At 52.8% G+C, this 18,255-nt stretch overlaps 2 protein-coding genes and 1 long non-coding RNA gene across 9 annotated transcripts in view; 2 read left to right on the top strand and 1 right to left on the bottom strand.

The window, feature by feature from the left end:
• The window catches only part of LRRC37B (leucine rich repeat containing 37B), a 56,410-nt gene extending 45,857 nt beyond the window's left edge, over window positions 1-10,553 (top strand). For 2 of the 4 annotated variants that reach the window (XM_039504158.1, XM_039504161.1), the window contains 6 exons: window positions 25-1,865; window positions 1,955-2,059; window positions 4,314-4,381; window positions 8,883-8,943; window positions 9,049-9,206; window positions 10,372-10,553. In XM_039504158.1, coding sequence (XP_039360092.1) covers window positions 25-1,865; window positions 1,955-2,059; window positions 4,314-4,381; window positions 8,883-8,943; window positions 9,049-9,206; window positions 10,372-10,411 — 2,273 coding nt within the window. In that variant the 3' untranslated portion in view covers window positions 10,412-10,553. The remainder of the gene's footprint in view (window positions 1-24; window positions 1,866-1,954; window positions 2,060-4,313; window positions 4,382-8,882; window positions 8,944-9,048; window positions 9,207-10,371) is intronic. The other 2 variants (XM_039504160.1, XM_039504159.1) reach the window with 2 other exon arrangements.
• The window catches only part of LOC120385061, a 32,366-nt gene extending 16,678 nt beyond the window's left edge, over window positions 1-15,688 (bottom strand). The window contains exons 1-3 of one of the 2 annotated variants that reach the window (XR_005589242.1): window positions 15,604-15,688; window positions 12,801-12,946; window positions 8,990-9,121 (exon numbers count right to left, since the gene is read on the bottom strand). This is a non-coding gene — a long non-coding RNA (uncharacterized LOC120385061). The remainder of the gene's footprint in view (window positions 1-8,989; window positions 9,122-12,800; window positions 12,947-15,603) is intronic. The other variant, XR_005589241.1, reaches the window with a different exon arrangement.
• PLEKHM1 (pleckstrin homology and RUN domain containing M1) overlaps window positions 15,679-18,255 on the top strand; it is a 57,128-nt gene continuing 54,551 nt past the window's right edge. Inside the window, exon 1 of one of the 3 annotated variants that reach the window (XM_039504154.1) lies at window positions 15,679-15,801. The gene's annotated coding sequence lies outside the window, so the exon portion shown is untranslated. Of the gene's footprint in view, window positions 15,802-17,543; window positions 17,846-18,255 lie in introns of those variants that run through there. The other 2 variants (XM_039504157.1, XM_039504155.1) reach the window with 2 other exon arrangements.

The following is an 18,255-nucleotide window of genomic DNA, read 5'->3' as shown; positions in this document are numbered from 1 at the left end:
TTTGCGCTCTTGTTTTTTGAACAGTTCCTGAAGAACCTTTAGAAAAGATGCAAGAGGAATTAATGAAAGTGTTACAGTCCCGGAAACTGAATGCCAGCATCGTGTTAAATCTTGAGCCTGAGGAACCTTTACTCACCAACAGTGATACTGAAATCATGATGCTTGCAGATAGCCAGTATCACCCTAAGAGTGATATGGATCTTAATAAGTCAGTAGATCTTCTTCCTGGAGTAAATTACCTTTTCTTCAAACACCTGACCAAGAAGGGAGAAATAAACAATGTAGGACTGACAGTCTTGCCATTTTTTAAACTGTTTAATTTTAATTTACACAAAGGAAAAGTTATCCCAGGCCTTTTCAAACTTCCTGCTGCTCAGTCCAATATGCTGACATTGACTGACTTTCAGCATGTGGACTGGGCCAATGAAAGTGAATTGAGGAAACTCTATATTTTGGCAAACTTGCTAGCAACAGAGCTCCAAGAAAAATTATACAATGCTGAAAATGGCAATGGTTCAAACAAGATCAAATCTGTGCTCAAGTCATTCCTGACAACTCCTGCCACGCACAAAAGCCAAGCACACAGAACTGAGTGGCAAATTCCAGCAATGCCTGGACATCTGAGAGAACATTTGAAAGCTGGAGGGATTTGTAGGGAACTTGCAGAGCAGTGCGACAAGGTTTTATCCAGAAACACGCATGGAAGGAAGAAAACTCCAGAGAGAACAAAGGAATGTGTGGATTATATGATGAAATGTACAAGGGAAGGGAAGGAAAAACAATCAAAAAAGATGAAAAGAGAGACCCTGCAAGCTAAAGAAGAGAGAAGCAAAGGAACAATTTGCTGTTCTGGCAGAAAAAGAAGAGAAACTAAGAAGGCATTTAAGAGTCAGATGCAAAAGCAAAGTGACTTAAATTTGCACCATGTGGCACAAAGCAGGAAGAAAGTGGCTAGGAGTTTAAATCCCTCTAGCACAGTTTCTGTCTTCAGACATCACAAAATATCCATTCCCTCCTCCCGGAGACGTTCCCTTCCACACTTGCCCACACAGGCCTCTCACTTGACTGTCTCATTTAAGGTTGAAAACAATTCTGATGACTTAACAGGTAAAATCATTATTTTCTTGGAACATGCCAATAAAACTGGTAGGAAGAAAGATCTGGACACTCTAAAGGCAAAGCATGCACCCCTTAGAGAACCTAAAAAAGTTCTTATTTTCAGAAAACATGGCCAGAAAGGGAGCCCACATTTCAGTAGAAATAATCATCTTTTCCAGAAGGCATTTCATCGAGTGAATTCAGATGTAAGCCACATGCTAGTGGAAAGAAAACAAAAGCACAGGATGAATAGTAAAGAAGGTGTAATCAATAGGTTATCACATAGAAAGAGTTCTGCTTTGACTGATGCTGTCTTGGAGAACCCATCTGAAAACAATGACTCTTCGCTGGATGATATCTTACCCAGCATACACCAAGCCAATGAAACACACTGGAAGCATCAAAAAGAGAGCTCTGGTTTTCCATATGCACTTAGTGGTTCATCATCCCCGGATAATTACTCTGTTCAAGGAGACCTGTTTGAAGCTGAGCTGAATAATCGATTGCGCTCCCTCATCCCAAACCAAGCTGTGAGAAACCTTATCTCCCATGTGATCCGAACCCTGAAAATGGACTGCACTGAGCCCAGGGTGCAGCTGGCCTGTGCAAAGCTCATCTCCAAGACAGGCCTGCTCATGAAACTGTTCAGCGAGAGAGAAGATATCAAAGAAACCTCCTCTTTGTGGCGAACGTACCTCTGGGAAAACGGGAACGCGCCCAACGAGAGCACCCACCAGAGGAAAGCCAGCAAGAAAGATTCAGAGGAGGTAAACACCACATGATACATTGGAAATGAACAATAGAAAACTCAGAAGCAACTATCATTCCCATTGTTTGAATGTCTTTTGTTTCGTAGTTATCCCCAGAGCCTCCCCAATACAGCTACGGCAACAAGCTGCTGCTGGCGATATCGGTGACGGTGGTAATAATGATTATTATTGCAGTGATTTGTCTCATCGAGGTAAGCCAAAAAAATCCATTTGTTGCATGGCCACTGTTCCAGTCATCCTCGCAGCACTGTGTAGGAGGATCCCTTCGAACAGTGTTTTAGAAACTGCCAGAAACCAGCCAGAGCAGCCATATGTCAGTAGTTATGCCTTGCCTGCTGGGGTCTGTCTGTGCAGCACTCAGGGGATGTGGCTGCAGCCTCAGGCACTGACTTATTTTTCCAGTGTTCCACCCCCACTCCACCCCTTCCCCTGAGGCCCTGCCCTCACTCTGCCTCTTCCTGCCCCTGCTCTGACCCCTCCCCAAGGCCCTACCCTCACTCCGTCCCTTTCTGCCCCCTGCCCACCCTCCCCCAAACACCTCCCACCCGCTGCCTAACAGCTGATTGGTGGGGCTGAACAGCTGATCGATGATCCCACCGAACAGCTGATCCACAGCCCCGCTGAACAGCTGTGGCTGATGGGTGCTGAGCACCCCCTATTTTTTTTCCAGGGGTGCTTGAGCCGCGAAGCACTCATGGAGTTGGCGCCTATGGCTGCAGCACTGACAGACATGCCCAAGCTAGCTTAGCTCTAGCTAGGATGTATTGGGGGGCCATGCTGCCATGGCTGCACTGCTTTTGTTACTCAAATTAGCTTTGATCCAGCTAAACCATTGCTAGCTCAGGTATATCTACATGTGCTGCAAACACACCTCCCAGCTGCAGCGTAGACATGCCCTTTGTGTCGTTGGCAAATGTGGTTATTTGGGACTAGACTGCCACCCCAGTGTGTTGTCGCATAAAGAGCACATCTATAGCCTAATCCTCCCTTGGGAAGGAAATATTTAATAACCCCACCCACTTCTTCCACTTCACCCACACGGGGGTCCTGAGTTCAGAAGTGCTAAGGGAGGAGCTGAAAGAAGGCACATTACCACAGTGCAAAGGGGACTCAACCCTGCAGTCCTTACTCAGGCAGAACTCCCACTCAGTTACCATTCATTATCTCACATCCGCCCTTCCATGTGTTGTGTCCAGCCAGTGCCTCTCGGACACTTTGATTTGGGGCAGAGACTGTCTTGTCGGTAGATGTTTGGACAGCACCCAGCACAACAGGACCGTGGAGCCACTAGGCACTACCGCAGTGCAAATAACAGCAATAGTAACATTGCACCCATCATTGGGACAGATGGGTACCTCCAAGAAAATGACAGGAATAACTGTCCATTGAAGTCAATGGCAGTTTTGCCTGAGTGAAGACTGCAGGATCAGGGCTGCGTCACAAGCAGTGTTCTGATGTCATCACATTGTTGCTTAGTTATATCAGTAAAGTGTCCTGTGCTAGAACAAAACCAAGAGTGTCTGTCTCTCTCTCTCATTCCTGGTGGCTAGATTACTGGTCTAGGCAGGGGTTCAATTCTGTTCTTTCTTCAAATCAGGTTGAGCAAGGACTTGTCTGTCTTGCTCAACCCAAAAACTTTTCAGGCAGACATTTCATGAAAATGATAGGATTCAGCTTTAATGAAAGGATATTTCACCAAAGTGGCCAGCTCTAGATGGTAGTGGCTCCTCCCTCTTGTTTTCATTCTCTTCTATAGACTCGACTCCTGGTTGGACTATATTTCCCATGATGCACTCTGATCTCTCCTCTTGGAATGAGGAAGTGATGCATCATGTGAGTTTCTGGCCACAGTGCATCATGGGACATGTAGTTCAGCTAGTGAGACCAGCCCATTGAGAAGACTAGCGACATGAGGCAACCTAACTAAAACTATCACAAGGCAGTGTGAAGGGGCGGCTCTAGGAATTTTGCCGCCCCAGGCACGGCAGGCAGGCTGCCTTCTGCGGCTTGCCTGTGGAGGGTCTGCTGGTCCCGCGGGAGGTCCTCCGAAGCCGCGGGACCAGCGGACCCTCCACAGGCAAGCCGCCGAGGGCAGCCTGCCTGCTGCCCTCGCGGCGCCAGCAGAGCACCCCCCGCGGCTTGCCGCCACAAGCACGCACTTGGTGTGCTGGGGCCTGGAGCCGCCCCTGGCAGTGTGGCAGCATTTTCAAATCAAAATATTTCACTTTTAGGTTTTTCAAAGAAAAATCTAACTTTTCTGCAGCAAACACTTTTTGTGAAACATTTTGTTTAGTCAAAGAACAATTTTTCCAGTGAAAAATTGTTTGGACAGAAAATTTTTGTTTAGCTCCTATTTACTAACCAGTATTTTGGTGTCTCTTTTGTACAGCATACAGAAAGAAAATGCCTGGCAGCTGTTGTTTATGTCATTTTTTTCTTCTTAAGCAGATTTGTTCCCAAAGATCTGCAGCATCTTCTCAATCAACACATGATAACAAACCACAGTCAAAATGGTAATTGTTCTCTTTTCCCCTGCCAGTGTTGTGTAACACAGACAGCTGTTTTCTCTCATTTAGACAATGCCTAATCTTAGACTGTTCCAAACCTTTCAAATATTGCATGTTGGAGAATCACAAGGCACCCACTCGGATATTTAAAAAAAAATGCTTCACTTTTAGCAAACACAGAGAAGACACTCCAAAGAGTGAGCGATCCCAACTGCTGACTAATAAGCTTAGACCTCTGCAAACCTCTCAGCAGCAGCTTGCAAGCTGCTCTTCTCCACAGTAATTGATTAATTAATCACATGTGACAGCTATGCCATTTGCTGTAACAATTTATCGCCTCTGTCTCTTCCCAGGCCCCGCTAGCCAATACTAATGCAGCAGTTTGTCCGGGGCTCCAGTGTAGCTCACATGCCTATTGTGATTCATTAGCTCTGTGCAGTTATTTACCATATTTATTCAGGAAAAAATAAGTCTTTCCTGCAAATGCCCTCATGACATGATGCTCAGTGGTACCACCTCCATATCAGGTCATGGAAGCATTTTAATTTAAATGAATGAGCAGATTCCCGTGCCCCTCCCATTGCACACACTCTCCTAGGGCCCAGGGTTTGCCACCGGGTAGAGGACAGGATTTTTGTGGGTGTCCCTTATCAGCTCATCAGTGCTCAGAGACCCAGGCTTCCCCTGCCGCAGTGTCCCTCTCTGCTTTAAGTGCATGAGAGGACACAGCTGAAGTCATCCACTTGCACTCCTCCTCCAGAGCAGCATGAAAGGAAGGTCAGGTTCGTTGACTTGATTGTTTTAGCATCATTCATTGCAGGGGCTGTAGGAGATGTTGCTCCTCTCTGCTGTGCAGCACTGAAATCTAGGGGGCTTGGAAGAAGGGATTCTCTGAGCCTGTCTGCTTGTGCCCTGTTGGACATAACTGGGGTCACATGGGCACAGCAGGCCTATAGCACCTATGACTCTCTTCCTCAGGCATCTGTGGAGGATCCTAGTCTTGCCATTGCATCCACTTAATCCTAGCAATGCTTCTGCCTGGGGCACTGCTGGCAAGCACGGGACTCTGAGCCTCGTGTTCCATGTTCACAAGACAGAGCTGCCTACCCGAGCCCTTCGGAAAGCACACGGGTGTGGACTCATCTGCTGCTTTGCTCTGCCCAGGGGGCGGGACCATTGCATCTTCCATTCCCTGGACTGCGGGCTAGATGGCAGGCCTGTTTCCCCGACCCATCCTCTTGCTCTCTTCCTCCTACATGCCCAACTCCCGACACCAAGGCACCAACCTCTGTCTCTCAGCCCAAGAGCTGAACCATCTTCAAGTTTCCCCATCTGCCCCTCCAACTCTGTTCTTCCCATTTCCGCCCTCCACCACCCATTCTTGGCCCTGCCATTTCTACTTCCCCTTTCTATCTGCCCCCACCTTCTTACTCCCACTTTTTGCCCCACCTCAGTTTCCCTCCATTTCTCTGCCCTTCTTTTCACCTGCCTCCCAGCCCCAACAAGGGGGTAACCATTTCTCTATAAGGCGGGAGAAGGGGCTCAGGGCTGCTGATCTTCCCCATGGCAAATTGCTCTCTGCGGGGAAGTGCAAGAAGTCCTCCTGCTACCCCCCTCCCTCACATCACCTTCATCCTCACTGCCTTCTCCCTGTCCTTTGTCTCTCTGTGAGCTCATCCCCTTCCAGCACAACCCACCCAAACCTTTATTTAAAGTTATTGGTGGCCCTACCTTGCCATTTGCCAGTCATGCCACTGGTCGCACTGCTTGGCATCTGGCCTTCTCCCCAGCTCATGGCATGTGCCTGTTCCGATGGCTAGCACTTTCGGTGCTGGGCAGTCCCTTATGCTGTGTGTGTGTGCAGAGCCCAGTGCAGTGGGGCCTATCAGGGCTGATTCCCCACTCTGGCACGTCGAGTGCAGAAGTGGGGCTTGCAAGGATTCTAAAAATTAATACTGGCCACTCCAGGCGTGTATTAAACTGCCAAGGTTACAGTTTCTCTCTGACCTTAGAGGGTGGATGCTGCCACCACCCAAGTGCAAAAAAAAAAACCAAAACAAAACCAACCACCTTTGGAACCCAGGAAGGTGCACCTGGGAATTCCTCCCTGTGGGGTACCATCAAGCCCTTTCATACACCCCCCCCCACGCCCCCAAGGAAGAGCTGAGAAAGAAAACAAAGGAAATCAGCTGTTGCCACCAGCTTGTGACCAATGGCTCCATGTCTAGTTGGCAGCCGGTATCAAGCAGAGTGCCCCAATGGTCGATCCTGGGGCTGGGTTTTGTTCAATATCTTCATTAAGGATCTGGAGGATGGCGTGGACTGCACCCTCAGCAAGTTTGCAGATGACACTAAACTGGGAGGAGTGGTAGATACGCTGGAGGGTAGGGATAGGATATAGAGGGACCTAGACAAAATAGACGGTTGAGCCAAAAGAAATCTGATGAGGTTCAACAAGGACAAGTGCAGAGTCCTGCACTTAGGACAGAAGAATCCCATGCACTGCTACAGACTAGGGACCGAATGGCTGGGCAGCAGTTCTGCAGAAAAAGACCTAGGGGTTACAGAAGCTGGATATGAGTCAACAGTGTGCCCTTGTTGCCAAGAAGGCTAACGGCATTTTGGGCTGTATAAATAGGAGCATTGCCAGCAGATCAAGGGAAATTATCATTCCCCTCTATTCAGCATCTGGAGTACTGTGTCCAGATTTGGGCCCCACACTACAAGAAGGATGTGGAAAAATTGGAAAGAGTCCAGTGGAGGGCAACAAAAATGATTAGGGGGCTGGAACACAATATATGAGAAGAGGCTGAGGGAACTGGGATTGTTTAGTCTGCAGAAGAGAAGAATGAGGAGGGATTTGATAGCTGCTTTCAACTACCTGAAAGGGGGTTCCAAAGAGGATGGATCTAGACTGTTCTCAGAACAAGGAATAATGGTCTCAAGTTGCAGTAGGGAAGGTTTAGGTTGGATATTAGGAAAAACTTTTTCACTAGGAGAGTGGTAAAGCACTGGAATGGGTTCCCTAGGGAGGTGGTGGAATCTCCTTCCTTCGAGGTTTTTAAGGTCAGGCTTGATAAAGCCTTGGCTGGGATGATTTAGTTGGGGATTGGCCCTGCTTTGAGCAGGGGGTTGGACTAGATACCTCCTGAGGTCCCTTCCAACCCTGATATTCTCTGATTAATTAAACAACATATGCACAACCCTCTTAGGACACAAAAACCCAATCCTGTTCTTAAAAAAGGTAAATTTTATTAAAAACAAAAAGAAAGAAAATACATTTGGAACTTTGGCTATTGCTAGATTTTAAAAGAGCAAATATAATAATGAAGCATCAAGAATGGTTTTCTTGAGGTCCAGCTTAATGGTTACAAGCAAAACAAAAGCACCTGGGGTTAGCACAGAGGAGTCCACAAACCATAAAGAAATAAAAGAGATAAACCTATTTGTGTCTTCCCAGACATTCCCTGATTTACTTACATATCTGAGGTTCAGATAAGTAAATCCTAGGTCTGATTTGATGATTTTTCATACCTGGTTTACAGCTTCTTACAGTATTGCTGCTGTATCTCCTCTCTCGGGAGAGCAACAGACAGACAAAGGGGAAGGTTTTTCCCAATTTTAAAAAGTTCTAGCCTTCCCATTGGCTCTTTTGGTCAGGTGCTCCCTCCCTTCCTTTTACCTATGGGCTTTTTTAACCCTTTACAGATAAAGCAAGTAGAGAACAGCTACTAACAGGGATTTTATAGCTAACTGGCAGGCTGGGTGTCCATAAAAGGGAGCTACTCACCCCCTTTATTTATCACAGGCCCTGATCGCAGCTGGGGTCCCAGGCACTGCGGTAATACTCACAATTATTGATAACAAACGAGGCAGCTACACACTGCCATGGGAACAGACACTCTGGGTCACATCCAAAGCTGATGGCCTGGGAGCCCCATGTTGGCAGGTCACTGCGCAAGGGCGTTCTCGCACCAACTGGGCCTTGCTTCTCTGCTGCATTCCCCCAGTGTAGTGCCAGTGACATTAGTCCCACTTACACAGGGGGAAAGCACTGCCTGACAAGGCTGTATCTCCTCCTGCACTACGGTGCTCCCCTGCGTGGGCACAGGAGGTGTGTTGCTGTTGTGCCCTGTCTTTGTACTGTGCTTTGGCTGTTCGTCTTTTCGATTCAGGATGAAAGATTACCAGTAAGAGTGGATGTTTTCGTATTGGCAGGACAGGGCCACGTGAAGCTGCACCACGGTGAACCTTGTTTGTAAAAGCACTAAAAAGAGGGAATTATTCAGGGACAAAAATGCTCGGAAGCTTTCCATCTCCCTTGCAGCCCCTTTATTTCCGATCCATTAAGTCCAAAAGTGTCACAACAGTTTAAGCGACAATTGGCTGCCTTCCAAACCCACGGCTCACTGTGCTGTGTCAGCTGGAGCAGCGTAGTACAGTGCCTGGGGAGCGAGATTTCGGAGGAATCACTAACTTGCTTTACTTGATTTTCTTTTTTAAAAAGGGCCTTTCAGAAACTCTCCCAAGAGAGAAATAGCAAAATCTCTTCTGAAGCGATTCATCCGGTAAGCACACACAGAAGCTTCAATGCGCCCAGATAACTGTACTTACCAACTGTGCCAGTAGCTGACACTACAGCAGCGTATAAACGTCTCTGTGCTGTCTTCCAGCTCCCTGGTGTATCAGAGTCTTCAAGTATGGAGAAACCGCTTTGGCTTAGAGACATGTATCTCCCACTGGATTCTATACGTAAAAAATCCATGGCCCAGAAGTTATATGACAGAGAGTCCTCGGATGAGGAAGAAATTTTCAACAGGGCTGATGTAAGGTAAATCAGGGAATATTAGCACTGCCTAGAGTTATCACTGCGTTTCCTCTTGAGCTCCTGCTTTGGGGCCACATCACCCCCCACCCATGCAGGGACTAGGAGGCTCTGGGACTTCCCCTTTGCTATCTTGCTATCAGATCATCCCTGGAGATGTCCCATGATGCACTGGGAGAATGCCCATTTTGGGACAGCTCCATAGGGCAAGGGCAGTTGCTTTTGCCCATCCTCAAAGCCATATCGCAGTGCTTCTCTCCACATGTGATCCAGAGTCCCCATGGGCTTGACAAGAGAACACGACACAGAACTGCCATCTCTTCAGGCCGACCCCTCATGCTCCTCATCAGCCCCATGTGGTGGGACCAGGGGCATCCCTGAGATTAGAGAGAAGGGAAGAGCATAATGCCGAGCTGCTGCTGCTGCTCCTCCCCGCTGCTCCTGTGAGTGGGGACAGAGCACAGGGGCTTTAGGCCTTTTCAGAGGATAACCCATTGTCATTACAACTGGCTTGTTGCCATGGCGCTCAGCTTCCATCTCCGCTTCTCAGTAAACAAATAAGGGTTTTCATGGGACTTTCTCTTCTACAAGGATGAGAACAAGCCACTGAGCTGCTAGATGTATATGAGCTTTCGGCTGGCTAGGGCGGAGGCCTGTGAGATCTTTTTTACTCTCAGTGGTGTATACAACCAGCAAAGCCCTTATGTAGCACTGCTGAAGTCAGTGAGACTAGAAGGCCCAAGCCCTCAAAGATATTTAGGAGCCTAACTCCCAGGAGAGCCAGGTCCTAAATACCTTGAGGATCTGGGCCTTAGCTCACAACTTTGCTGGATCAAGGCCTTAGGTCCTGGTCCAAAGCTCATTGGTCTTTGAATCAGACCCTTCCATAGCTTTGATCCTGTGTAGAGAGAGCTCCTAAAGCTGAACTCAGCTCCAGGAGCAGTGCTGTATTTTACATCAGTATCATTATAAAATACATGTACAGATGAAGTGGCAACACTTGAAGAAGGGAGCTGAACAGTTTCTAGTCTCCCGTAGTGGCAGCACCATGTCATACTCTGATATTTAGGTAATAGAAGGAAGAAAATATTGCTGTGCATTAAATTAAAATCCAGCTTTTCTTGTAGCTAGACAGAAACTTTTTAAATCTTTCCATGTTTTTTCTATTTAGAAGACAATATGAGTGGTCGTCCAGCAAAGAAAGCTACTAACTTGTATTTTTGTGAATACTACTGTCTATCAAGAGTACTGTATAAAGTTATAATGTTGCTCTATGTTACATAGATAAAACGGGAAGCCATCCCTTCTGTCACCTTCAGAACTGATGATTAAAATGCATCCTTGTTCCCAGAACTAGTGTGGGCTTAGTGCTAACCCTGCGAGCTGGGAGGGTCCCAGAGCTTGGGCTCCAGCCTGAACAAAGTCGACACAGCAATGAAACAGCCCCGTGAGCCCGAGTCAGCTGATGTGGGTCAGCCGCGGATTCTTCTTCCCTGTGTAGACATACCCTATGTGTGCCCCATTCCCCTCATACCAGGGTCCTGCATTCTCTTCCTCCATGCCAGAACTCTTGTGTACTGCCCCATTCCCCCATGCCAGTGGCTCTGTGTGCCCCCCTACCAGGGTCACCCCTTCTCTCCCCCCATGCCAAAGACTCTGTGTGCTCCCCCATTCTCCCTCCCTCCCTCCCAGGGTCTTTCTTCCCCCCCATGCCAGAGGCTCTCTGTATCCCCCTTCCCTGCCAGGCCTTTCCATTCCCCAGTTCTCCCTCACCATTATTATTTCTTTTCTTCCTGCCTGGGAGATAAATTATTTAAGATGTCATCACTTTTAACCATACTGGGACAATGGGCAGAGCTGAGATGGGGGCGCTCGGGTATGCTGGAAGGTGTTAATGGCTGCCATCATCCAGTTCTTTGATCTGTACTGAATTACAGCCCTGGCTAAAGGCAATGGGTCTGCTAATCCGCTGCCAGGGGCCCCCAGGGTCCCCCCTTTCACTCCGCTGTTTTCTAATTGTCACCAAAATGAATAGAGTTCTGCCCATAGATACCCTGAAATATTGGAGTTGAGCCTATGCTGCGTTCAAACGTGATTGTATTACGTCCAAACAGACAGAGAAATGCCATCAAGTTGAGCACAGCCTTGCTCTACGTCAGCCAGCTAGAGAGACAGCAGGTTCATTAATCCATGAGTGACGACTGAAATGTCTGGGAGGCTGCACTGGCTTGAAATTGGTCATTCACAAGAAGAAAGGTCTGGCCAAGAAGAAGAGAGGTCTGGCTAAGCTGAGATTCTTGGAGGCCCGGTCAAAATAGGTGTTTTGAGGAAACACAAAGGGCAATTTAGAAACTATGATCCTATAAAACTCCCTGCGCCTGGCTGCATAGTAGCACTGTAGTGCCAGAGTGCCTCACAAGCATTAGTGGATTGCTCCTCTCAAGGGCGGGAAGGTAACGTTCTCATCCTTGGTACAGAGGGGGAGCTAGGGCTCGAGACACGAAATGATTTCCCCAATCAAGGAGCCTGTGATAAAGCTGGGAACTGGACCCAGATCTCCTGTGTCCGTCACCACAAGGCGACACTTTCCTCCCTGCTGTTAAGGGGGGAGTTAGCTAATGAACCTGACCGACCCAATCCTGATTGCTTTGGAAAAGCCATGGAGAATTCAATCCCTAGGAATGAGACAGAGGAACTGTACAGTGCCCAGCCCTGCCCCAGTGAACGGGGAAGGGAGCTCAGTGTGCTTGTGGTTGGGGGCACAGGAGCTCTGTTAAACTATGCTGCCAGGAGCTCTAGCCTCTCCTGATGGGGGCAGAGAAATGCCTCTGCACTCCCCACCTCTGTACTAGGCCACTAACCTGAGCACATGCTGTGCTCTGTGAAAGGGAAGCAGAGCTCCTACCCCAGCATGCGATCCCCCCAGCCCATGGCATTCCTCTGGAGGACCTGCCGCTGCGCTGCCCCTTCTTACAGGCCCACCCCCTATACACAGGGGCTTACTAGCCATGAGAGAACAGGGCTCGATTCTCTCCTAGCACAGGGCTTGCAAATAGCGCCTCCATTTGAGAGCGGAGGGAGTGAACCCACTCAGCCCCTGGGACAAGCAGGCAGTTTGCAAGGGCTCAGCTTTAAAGTAGGAGCCCTCGCAGGGGATATGCTAAATCACCACATCCTGGTCACGCCTGCTCCCTGGCCAGGCTCATGCCCTTTGAGCACCACGTTGGCTAACTCCGAGGCCTGCCCATGAAGCAGCGGTTATGCCACCATGTGTCACTGCATGGAGATGTTCCAGGCAGATGTTCTGGGAAGCACCGTGACCAGGGCTGAATGGAGTCCCAACCCTGTAACATTCAAGGCTAATGGAGCAAGCAGCTGGGGAGGGTTAAATAAGGTGAGTGACTGATAGGTGCCATCTCTAGGTTTTACTGCAACCATCTGGTGACACTTTTGGGGATTACCCTAGGTGTCTAGGGTGTGTCACCACCACCTGCTCACAGCAGGAATGAGCCTGGCCTCTATCCCCCAAGGGAGACCCTCCCCAACCACTGCTTGCTGGAAACACAAGCCCCACCCTCTCCCAATGCCGGCCACACATACCACTTTGCTACAGTTGAGTGCCTGGTCCCTTAGCTACTGGACACCTGCAATGTACACCGATCCGCTGGCTCCATGGAAGCAGTCCACCCCAGCTCACTGGTTTCACTTCACTTTAACACTCTTTAGCACAAGGCCCGTAGACACATCTACAGAGAAAAACAAACTGAAGTTTATTTTACAGTGTGGGGCTGAGATTCAAATAAAAGCAAATGTAAGGGTTTGGAAGGTGTAGTTACAGGTGAAAGCAAAACATAACATGCAATCTATAGCCTATGCTTATTAAAAAGTTACTTTCCGGTCTAATAAGGTCTCGTCCTCACCCAATGGTCAGTCCCAGTTCAGTCTAGAATGCTGGCATCTACCTTTCATGAGACACTGCCACTGGCAGAGTTTCTCCTCAGTAACGGATAATAATCTGTGTTCTTTCTTCATCTCTTATACAATTACAGACCACTGTCTCTTACCCAGCCAGAGGCCCCTATTTCAGAGACTTTCCTTGGGGTTCTTTTGTCTTTGTAAATCCCCAAGCCTACACCTGGTTCAGATAGCAAACGTGGCTGGCTCCATGGACGTCCATTCTTCTCAGCGTTGATTGAATTAGTCCTGAGACCGCACCTTGCCTTTGGTGACAAGTCTCACTTTAATAGTTTTGAAACCTAATATTCTATATTTTACATATTTCTTAAATTATTTCCCATCAAAACCTCTCCCAATAACCACGACAATCAGCTCGTTCTTTGTTTTTGACCGAGCTACCATGGCCTCCTTTGGTGAAATACTGAGCAGATGGTTGGTCACACACAGGACCATACCTGCCTGGGCACGTCTGCGTCACACATACCTATAGCTTCAGGGACAAGCAGTGACATTGGGTCTGACAACTGGCTGAACAACCACAACAAAGGAGAATGCGAAATGGCAATTTACTAAATAAAAATTTGGATGGAAAAGCCCCATTTGATCACCACACCATTGTTAGTGCCGCTACTTTTGGGTGCCTCCAGGACTGGATTTCCAACTTAAGTCACCTCCTCTGATTTTTCAAAGGAATTTAACATTTTCTATGGCAAAGCACAATGTTCAGGGCTGAGTCTCTCCCCCAGCCTCAACTTCTGCCCCCACGCGCCTCCTCCGGAGCGTCCCCAACCCTGCCACCACCACCGGCAGCGCAGCAGGGCTAAAGCAGCTTCCTCCCCGCCCTCGCTCTACGTGGCATGCCACTCCCGGAAGCAGCTGGCACACCCTGCGGTGTCTCTACGTGCTGCCCCCGCCCCAAGCGCCAACTCTGCCATTGGAACTGTGGCCAATGGGAGCAGTGGGGGCAGTGCCTGCAGGCAGCGGCGCACGGAGACCCTCTGCAACTCCCGCCTAGGAGACACTGTCAGAGGGGTGTGCAGGCCACACCCCTCAGCCCCTCCTGCACCCCAACCCCTGGCCCAAGCCCAGAGCCTGCACCCCACACCCAAACTCCCTCCCAGAGCCCACATCTCCTCCTATACCCCCTGCCTCAGCCCAGAGCCCACCCCGCACCCCTCCTACACCCCAACACTCTGCCCCAGCCAAGCCCCCTCCTGCACCCAAACTCCCTCCCAAACCCTGCAGGCGGGGGGGGGGGGGTTGCAGGACTTGGACCCGTTCTGGGCAACACCAAAAATTATACAAACCTGCCCCCAGGGCTGGCTTTAGGAAGTGCGGGGCCCATTTCAAACATTTTCAGCGGGGCCCTGGCAGGGATGACTGACAAAAAAAAAAAACGTAAAAAAAAGCCTTTCCTTTCTTCCATGTATTATTTACTTTCCATAACTATATAAATAATAAAATTATATATTATGTACATTGTATCACATATGCTGTTGATCGGTTATTAATTAGCTCCGTTTCACACGTGTGGGTCCGCCACTCCCTGGGGGTGTGCTAGGGTGACCAGATGTCTCAATTTTATAGGGACAGTCCTGATTTTTGGGTCTTTTTCTTATATAGGATCCTATTACCCCCCACCCCCATCCCAATTTTTCACACTTGCAATCTGGTCACCCTAGGGTGTGCACATGTGTGGGTCCCAGCTACTCCCTCCCCCCCTCATTGAAGCAGATGTGGAGGGTCACTGCCCTGGGAACTGCAGGGCACCAGTGGACATGGGGCTGGCTGGAGGCAGGGGCTGGCTGCAGGCGGGGCAAGGGGTGCGGGGCTGGCTGGCTTCAGGCAGGGAGTGCGGCAGGGGTTGGCTGGAGACAGGGCAGGGTGCAGGGCTGGTGCAGGCAGGGTAGGGGGTGCAGGGCTGGTGAGGGAGGGGCGGGGGAGCAGGGCTGGAGTCAGGGCAGAGCGTGCAGCAGGGCCCTGTAAATAGCTGCTTCCCCAAGGCTCCTGTGGCTATTTAAAGGGCTGGGGTGGTAGAAGCACCCCAGAGCCCTAGGGAAGCGGCAGGGCTCCAGCGGCTATTTAAAGGGCCGGGGCGGTAGAGGCAACGGGAGCCCCGGACTTTTTAAATAGTCCCCAGAGCCCCCTGCTACCCCAGGGCTCCCGCAGGGGGGCTCTGGTGGCAATTTAAAGGGCCTGGGGCTCCAGCCCCGGCTGGGAGCCCCAGACCCTTTAAATGGCCCCCTGGGGAAGTCAGGCCACGCCGGTACCGTGCACCAGCCCTTGCCCATACGCCATCGTGGGGCTTGGGCGCGGGGCCCGATCCAGGGGAATTGGCTGAACTGGCCTAAAGCCGGCCCGGCCCGCCCCCCAGCCAGCTCCCCGCCCTGTCTAGCGACACTCGCCCCGCCCATGTCCGGGTTGCAGAAGGGAGGTGTTGACGTACCAGCCCGCTGGGCAGAGTCTCCATGGCCGCCCGGACCGAGCTCCCGCCCCGCGCCGTCCCCTGCGCAACCCAGCGCAGCCCCAGCCGGAGCCACCGCCCCGCCCCTCGGCCCACTCGGGTCACGCGGGCGGGCGGGCGCGCGCTCGGCAGCGCCTGCGCTTCCGGGTTCCCGGCCGGAGCCTTGGGGCCGCGGAGCAGGTGAGCGCGCGCCCGCCCCGCCCCTCGCAGTCCCCCGCCCCATAGACCCCCCCCCCGCTCAGGAGGTGGCCCGGGGTCTGTGTGAGGAGCTGGGGCCGGTCCCCTGGCAGCGGGCACCGGGGCTGCCCCGCTGGGTCTCCTGGGCCCCATGGGAGGCAGAGCCGGACCCCCGCCCCGGCGCTGCGGGGCGCTGGGCTGCCCCGGACCCCCCCCCCGTGCTGCGGGGAGCTGGGCTCGGGGGTGCCCTGGACCCCCGTGCTGCGGGGAGCTGGGCTCAGGGCTGCCCTGGACCCCCGTGCTGCAGGGAGCTGGGCTCAGGGCTGCCCTGACCCCGTGCTGCGGGAGCTGGGCTCAGGGCTGCCCTGACACCCCGTGCTGCGGGAGCTGGGCTCAGGGCTGCCCTGACACCCCCGGGCTGCGGGGAGCTGGGCTCGGGGCTGCCCCGGACCCCCCCCCGTGCTGCGGGGCGCTGGGCTCGGGGCTGCCCCGGACACCCCCCCCCCCGTGCTGCGGGGAGCTGGGCGCGGGGCTGCCCCGGACCCCCGTGCTGCGGGAGCTGGGCTCAGGGCTGCCCCGGACCCCGTGCTGCGGGAGCTGGGCTCAGGGCTGCCCGGACCCCGTGCTGCGGGAGCTGGGCTCAGGGCTGCCCGGACACCCCGTGCTGCGGGAGCTGGGCTCAGGGCTGCCCCGGACACCCCGTGCTGCGGGGAGCTGGGCTCGGGGCTGCCCGGACCCCGTGCTGCGGGAGCTGGGCTCGGGGCTGCCCTGGATCCCCTCCCACCCGTGCTGCGGGAGCTGGGCTCGGGGCTGCCCGGACACCCCGTGCTGCGGGAGCTGGGCTCGGGCTGCCCGGACCCCGTGCTGCGGGAGCTGGGCTCAGGGCTGCCCCGGACCCCGTGCTGCGGGAGCTGGGCTCGGGCTGCCCCGGACACCCCGTGCTGCGGGAGCTGGGCTCGGGCTGCCCGGACACCCCCGTGCTGCGGGGAGCTGGGCTCGGGCTGCCCGGACACCCCGTGCTGCGGGAGCTGGGCTCGGGGCTGCCCGGACACCCCGTGCTGCGGGAGCTGGGCTCGGGCTGCCCGGACCCCTTGCTGCGGGAGCTGGGCTGGGGCTGCCCCAGATCCCCCCTCCCCCCCGTGCCGCGGGGAGCTGGGCTCGGGGCGGCCCCGGACCCCCCCCCCGCCCCGGCGCTGCGGGGCGCTGGGCTGCCCCGGACCCCCCCCCCGTGCTGCGGGGAGCTGGGCTCGGGGGTGCCCCGGACCCCCGTGCTGCGGGAGCTGGGCTCGGGTGCCCGGACCCCCGTGCTGCGGGAGCTGGGCTCGGGTGCCCGGACCCCGTGCTGCGGGAGCTGGGCTCGGGGTGCCCGGACCCCGTGCTGCGGGGAGCTGGGCTCGGGTGCCCGGACCCCACCCCATGCTGCGGGAGCTGGGCTCGGGGTGCCCTGCCCCGTGCTGCGGGAGCTGGGCTCGGGTGCCCTGCCCCCACCCCACCCCCCCATGCTGCAGGGAGCTGGGCTCGGGGTTGCCCCGGACCCCCCGTGCTGCGGGGAGCTGGGCTCGGGGCTGCCCCGGACCCCCCCCCCATGCTGCAAGGAGCTGGGCTCGGGGGTGCCCTGGACACCCCACCCCCCCATGCTGCAGGGAGCTGGGCTCGGGGCTGCCTGGGCACCCCAGGGCCGCCTTTGCTTCCTCATTAAGTCTCAGCTGTTTAGTTTTGGAACCACACTTTGAGTTGCCCGAGTGGCATTTCTGCAGGTCATTGGCCCTGTCAACAAACCTTAAGAACTCGTGGCCCTCCCGCCTTTCCCAGCTTGTCCAAGGAGAGGTGGTGCTGCCTGGCTCTCAGTTAGGTGTTGGCTGTTGTGGGGATCCAGCTGTGGAAAAGGAGAATCACTGCTGAAGAGTGCACCTGCTAATCACTCTGAATCCAAGCCACTCCTTCTTACCCCACCAACCACCTTGCGGACTTGAATCCAGTCTCAGGGCTTTCCTGGTACAGCTGGCAAAGAGCCCCGGGCAGATTCTTCTGTTGTCATAGGCGGCAGGTTTGTATAATTTTTGGTGGGGCCCAAAATGGTGGGCCCCCCCCGCTCCCGCCCTGTAAGCCGATATAAAATGAAGCTACAACGCGTCAGCGCCACAAGATTACAAGGGTCAATTAAAAGTGGAAAGTCAGAAGCAGCACTTGCCTACTTCAATATACAGTATTATATTTTGTTGCACCTGTTGTGATGAAGTGGGAATGTTCTTAATATTTTCTCTGAATACTGTGTGGGTGCCTCAGTTTCCCCTGCAAGATGCCAACTGAAGGTGTTGGGGACAAAGAGATCAGGTGGCCTCCTTGTCCGGAAGAGACACAGAGGCCAGAGGAGGAAGTGTCAGTTTGGAGCTGGCTGGGGAAATGGGGAGAGACCCAGAACTTGGTTCTGGGCTCCCCACCCCCCAAGATGGACCT

This window comes from Mauremys reevesii, linkage group 17 (assembly GCF_016161935.1).
Source record: "Mauremys reevesii isolate NIE-2019 linkage group 17, ASM1616193v1, whole genome shotgun sequence".
NCBI lineage: Eukaryota > Metazoa > Chordata > Testudines > Geoemydidae > Mauremys > Mauremys reevesii.
This window is presented reverse-complemented; position numbering and strand designations above follow the sequence as displayed.